Source organism: Denticeps clupeoides, chromosome 13 (genome assembly GCF_900700375.1).
Source record: "Denticeps clupeoides chromosome 13, fDenClu1.1, whole genome shotgun sequence".
Lineage (NCBI taxonomy): Eukaryota > Metazoa > Chordata > Actinopteri > Clupeiformes > Denticipitidae > Denticeps > Denticeps clupeoides.
In genome coordinates this window covers 10,935,147-10,941,146 of record NC_041719.1, presented here as the reverse complement: position 1 = coordinate 10,941,146, position 6,000 = coordinate 10,935,147, and the positions used below count along the sequence as shown (strand labels likewise).

Here is a 6,000-nt window from a genome sequence, read left to right as displayed (position 1 = left end):
CAGGTGCTGACAGCGACCGGGCACCGCCGCCTCCACCTCCTCCTCTACTTCGTCTTCCCTTTTGTCAACCCTCCCCGTCCCGCTCACCCCCGCCGGCGAGGCTGAGATGCCAGCAACAATCGGACTCCTTGTGTAAAGCGAGAGGATGCCCAGCAGTTAGAGACCCTTAGCCCCAGTGTTATTCATCAGGCCGGGGCGAGGCATGCAGGAGGAGGGCCCCCGCCTCCCCCACGCTGCCCCGGGGTGCGGGTCCTGACAGCAGACGCGGCTCGGGCGCGGGGCTGCGGTGGGAAGCGGAGAGCTGCGAGATGCCGGGCAAAGGCCACTTACGTGCTCGGCAGGGGTCAACGGAACTGTGAACAGCTCGCTTCAGGACATGACACACACACACACACACACACACACACACGAAAAAATCAAATCCTCGCATTTAAACAGAAGCAAAACACATGTATTAACACAAACACAAAGTAAACAAAGTGCTTGATGAGATTTGATACAACGGCGGCCAGCAAGACCACTTACGCTCGATCGTTTCGTTCCAGATGCTAATTCAAGGTGCAGTTTATACAGAACCTCGTCCACAGAGGGCGGTGGGCTGGATGACGAGATCCAGAGGACGTGGACAACCCCAGCACTGTCCACTAGGAAATGTGTCCTTTTATTAACATCAATTTTCTTTGAAATTCTTCTTTAACACCAATTTAATAAATAAACCACATCTGGATGTACAACATGCAAATGGTACAATCTACAAAAGAAAAAGAAGAAGCCTACAATATACTCTTACAAGCATCGTGTGGACATTTCCCCGCTCACTGATCTTACCGTTAACTGAACAATAATATATATACACACACACACCCACTTACACAGACTGTATGAGTGGTCTGGATTCACAAGCAGTTTCTGAGTAACAAAGCGTCATAAGTGCAAAAAAGGGGGTAATTTAGTAAGAGTGAGAACATTTATTTTGTTGGATCGGCAGCGTGATGGGAATGGAAGCTACATAAAAAAAAAACAAAAAAACGTAATGCGCCTTCGGATGGAGCAGCGCATGTGCCCCGCCCTCGCCCCTCCTCGGAAGAAAGGAGGAACGCTCCGGGCCACTGGGAGTAAGAGAAAGTGGCGGAAGCGGATCCTCTGAGCCAAACGCGTATGGAGTCCAGCTGCTTCCTGACCCCTCCAGCCTCAGCATCCGGCGATGCGCCAACCGCTACAAGTGTAACGCACGTGGATCTGATCCCCCCATGTCAGATTCAGGAGAATCATCCCTGATATGATACGTTCAATAAAAGGTAATGATGACTAATTAAATAATGAATACACATATTTCCCTCATTATTAACCAATCAGAGGATTATTTAATAATGAACCTAGCTCCTAGTGATTACCATATAGCAGAGTTGGGAGGACGAGGAGAGAACATTAAATGCCATGAAGTGACAGGAACGGAGGACGAGGGTGATGGCATCAGGCATTTCCCAGCATGCCTCTGGCCTCAGTCTCTCTCCGCCCACCCCATGTCAGATGTTCTTCAGATGTAAATGCTCAGCGGTGAGTCAGGGGGGAGAGAAGAGAGAGACCTGTACATCAGAAACGAGGGAGGAGAGGAGCAGAACGCAAACAGGACTTTTCTTCCCCCTCCTCTTTGCTGGATTCCTGTGTGCAGGCAACGTATCTGCTAAAAACAAAGTGCTTTTAAACCTCTGACATCAAAACCAAAAAAAAGAAAGAAAGAAATGTCTCCTGACTGTAAGGACCCTTCTTTCAGCCTGCTAAGTGCTCCTTCCCATGCAGTGTGAGAATGCACTTTGAGCTAAAGGCTTGCCATTCACTTGGCTTGTTTTTATAGAACATGCTTCTAGAAGGTCCCCTACAGATGTGTGTGTACATTTGACAAGGGGAGGGGGACAATGTTAAAGCTGATGACTTTAAAATGGGGTGTGTGATGAGGCAGGGACAGTAGTCGTGTACAATAGGCCAACACGATTGCTCTTCTCTGATCAGTGCATCTTCTGTTCTGTGAAAGTCCTTCCAAAGGGCCTGGACAGAAGAACATGGGGTATTTTCAAAATGTTACCAGCATTCAAAACATTGAAAGTTCCTAACGGTTAAAGTGCTGCAGTGTCCGTTTACCTGCATGTCTACTTCTCTTTGTGAAGAGCTTCAATGAAAGCTTCAAGTTTCTCTTGGATTTCACGAACTTTTTCTGTGATGGGAAGAACAACAAAAGTTTAGAAGAAGCTTGCAGTCTCACTGCACTCACTGGTCGGACCCATATCCCCATTCTCTTCAATTACAATTTGTTTGACTGACATGGAAATTTAATTCAAATAAAAAGTTCACTATTAAAAACAGGGGCAGGGAACAGAGCCGTCATCAGGAGGGTGCCACTGAGCAAGATGCCACTGAGCAAGGTGATGGCTGCCCACTTCATTGTGCATTTCATTGTGTGCACAGTGTGATGTGCTGCAGTGTTTCACAATTACATTTACAGCATTTGGCAATGACAATCACTTCACTTTCACTAATTTTCACTAATCATATAACTGTACCTATTACAGTTTAAATATTCTCATAGTGACATAATGAACTCAATCTGAACAATTTATTAATACAATTATTTAATTACAATAATGTCCTAATAGATATGACTTGTTTTGCTCCCATTCCATAACGGAAGCCCATTACGGCAAAAGAATGGTAATAGTATTGCTTTCAGCGTGTGACAAGGAGAAGAAAGGCTGTCAGGTATAGACTATACATCAAATACTTGGCATTCCTTGCAGCAGAACAACAGACTTGTGCGCTGCGGTTTATGGACCACCTCTCCATTACACGCGGAGCAGATGGTCTCCATCGATAAGCCTCACATTGAAAAGGCAGAAGCCATGCTAGCAGAGAAGAAGTGCTGGTGTTCCGTTGCACTCCTGCCTGAACCACATCAAAGCCCGTCCCTTCAGGCCCAAAACAAATGGGTATTTACAGCCAAAGAGAGAACGCAAGCCATGGAGAGAAAGTGTGACACAACAAAGAAAGAGAATTATAACTCACTCTCTAACTCATTCACACCCAAACACACAGACGGACGAGCGCCTTGGCACTCTCCGCTGGAGGCGCGGCACGGACTGCGTCCGTCTGTTAGCTGTTCCCTTGTTCGGTGCAGACATGGTGTGTGTGACCTACAACGTGTCATTGTGCCGCTCAGGCTCCGTGAATGAAGATACGGTGATTGCGGAAGGCAGGATAGAGGTGACTTGATGGGGGTGATAGAAGGGTAATGTTTGATCATTAGAAAGCACATCAAGTGTTTTAAATTCCCACAGAGGGGGCCAAGGCTGCAGGCAGCGGCAGCGGTGGCAGCGTCAGAGCAGGGGGGACGTAACTGGATACACCGACGAGGCTCAGTCTCAAGTGTTCGTGTCGGGGGTTATCCATCCTGAGCTGCTTCAGACGCTGAAGGCTAAGGGATGAAAGATGAACGGCTGGCTTTGTGGATATACTGTCATCTCTGAGTCCTGAAACACAACACTGAAGGCCCTCACGCGCACACACACACACGCAATGCATACACACTTGCCCAGTCTCCCCTGGCAGGTAGCAGAAATTCCCCCGCCTTTGATACGCCGTTAACACGCTGGGGCATAATAGCCAGCGGTGGAGGAGATTACTGCACTAATGGAGGCCTGGGAGAAGGTAGCAGGTGTGAGGGGGGAAACCCAAACCAAGACAGGCCACAAACTAAACCAGAGAAAAACATCTTCCAAAAGTTCAAAGTAGATAAGAAAAACAAGGTGTCATATTAACAAAGTGCAGGACCGCATATGGACTGATGCTCTATAGATGGTGGGGGCTGACGTCCGTTAACTTGTTCTACAATATGCAAGCAGTCAAAAATAAAATGATAAGAAATGATAACATAAAAGACAACACTATTAAATGTTCAATTGGAACATTTAAATGACCAAATCTGCATTATATGATTTATTATCAATACCCAATGCTTAAGTACTGCCCCTCTTAGTACTGAAATCACTAAAGAAAAATAATAAAATTTGTGAAATTGTTATCTCATCACCACTCAACAAGACCTATAATAATTACAGGTGAAGTATTGGTGGGTCCTGAATTACATTCTCTAGTCCATGTTTGATTTGGCAGTGGCCATGGTCCTGAAGTATAAAGTTAAAGAGGTGGTGGGTTCAGGCATGGCCAACATGGGCAGCATCTGGACACGTGTAGCATAAAAAAAATTATAGACTACTTTCATCTACATATATTAACACACTAAGACATTAAGAACTGTGATTTGATCAGAGTTCTAATCAATGTATTTCAGTCACTGGCCCACATTCAGACACTGAATGGCAAAATACCGAAGGGCTCAGATATTGTGAGAAACTCATATCTGCTCTACTCAACCATCTGTTTGTCCTTCAAGGAAGAATGCGCTGCGCAGCTGAATTAAAGGCTGAAACAAGGCCTTTCTTTTTCACCGTGGTGGAGAAGCAGTGAAGAAAAAAGGCCATGTGTCTTCTGCCTCTGCTGCCGAGGGCGAGGCGGGAAAGCGACCCAAACTCCATTTACCATCCTGTTTACCTAAGAGATGAGCCCCTGGACACATTCATTCATGAGCCCCTCTCCCTCCGTTATCTGGTCATGAATATTCCCATAATCCCTTTGGCCCCCATCCCAGAAGCCCCCACTGTCTCTCTCTCTCTTACAGGGGACTTTTCTCTCCATTCAGGAAGCCCCCTCAATCCCCTCTTTGAAAGAACCTTCGGCAGACCTCCACATGAAATGATATCTCTTTCACCGCTCATCTGCAGAGCCCTAAGCCTCTGGAGCAGTGGCAGCAGAAGGCTGGGGCGGGTAGGGGGTGAAAGCCTCTAAACGGCGTCTAATTAGAAACGTGAAGCCGAGCGGCCGGTCAGCGGCGACGGGTGAAGATCACGCCTCAGTTTTCCCCTCTCGCGGTTCCTGTTGGGACCGTGGGCCAGAGATCAGAAGAAAAGGCGGCAGAGAAATGAAAAAAGTGGCAGAGGAGAGATTGTAAACGGCTGGCATCTGAGTGATCTCCCACCTCCGCTGCCTCGAGTTCATGAGCTGGTCACGAGCGCGGCGGGAAACTCCCCGCTGCAGAGACGACTGGCCTCGTCGCTGTCTGCGGCGCTGCACATGGCATTAATAAAGCAGCGGGGCACGGGACAGCAGTGCACGCCGCCGTAGGTCGGAATGCACCCAGGGCCGTCTTTGCCTGGGGGCGCTGAGCTGAACGGGGGCTTCCAAAAGTCGCTGGTTACGTTCTTACACTCATCAGTCTTTCGTCAGCAATAAACAGTGTGTTATATGTTTTAATTGCAACAATTACGGTGGAGCAGAGCCACAGTCCAAGCTAAGGGACCATCTGCAAAGTACTGCAAGCTCTGGAAAAAAAGACATAAGTCATCTTATTTGTGTCAGGAAGAGAAATACATATTTATACACTAAAAAGTTGTAACTATGACACATAGTGCCATCACACAGACCTTGGATTTCTAGACTATAGAAACCCACTGCTGTCAATAGGTTGCACCCACCTCCTTCATTCTCCATTGGCATCAGGCTAGATGTCTCAGGACAATTACCACCCACCCAAAACACAACAGTTTTATTTCAGGCGCTCCGATGGACAAATAAATGTAGTGCAGCGCATAATCTCATTATGTGTGTGTGTGTTTGGTAGTAGCCTAGTGGGTAACACACTCGCCTATGAACCAGAAGACCCAGGTTCAAATCCCACTAACTACCATTGTGTCCCTGAGCAAGGGACCGTCCCTGTAACTAATGATTGTAAGTCGCTCTGGATAAGGGCGTCTGATAAATGCTCTAAATGTAAATTTTCATCTTCTCCGTGCCTCTCTTGACCTGGGACAGGTCACATGCACTGTTAAGGGTAGCAGTTCTACCAAACATGTAGAGCTCCTGGCCTTTTTAATGTAATCAGCAGAAAACCCC

At 47.1% G+C, this 6,000-nt stretch overlaps 1 protein-coding gene across 4 annotated transcripts in view; it reads right to left on the bottom strand.

Moving 5' to 3' along the window:
- Positions 1–429: 429 nt before the first annotated feature.
- The window catches only part of opa1 (OPA1 mitochondrial dynamin like GTPase), a 32,808-nt gene continuing 27,237 nt past the window's right edge, over positions 430–6,000 (bottom strand). For all 4 annotated transcript variants that reach the window (XM_029001101.1, XM_029001103.1, XM_029001102.1 and 1 more), the window contains 2 exons: positions 2,140–2,212; positions 430–2,046 (listed from right to left, as the gene is read on the bottom strand). In XM_029001101.1, the coding sequence (XP_028856934.1) occupies positions 2,148–2,212 (65 nt within the window). In that variant the 3' untranslated portion in view covers positions 430–2,046; positions 2,140–2,147. The remainder of the gene's footprint in view (positions 2,047–2,139; positions 2,213–6,000) is intronic.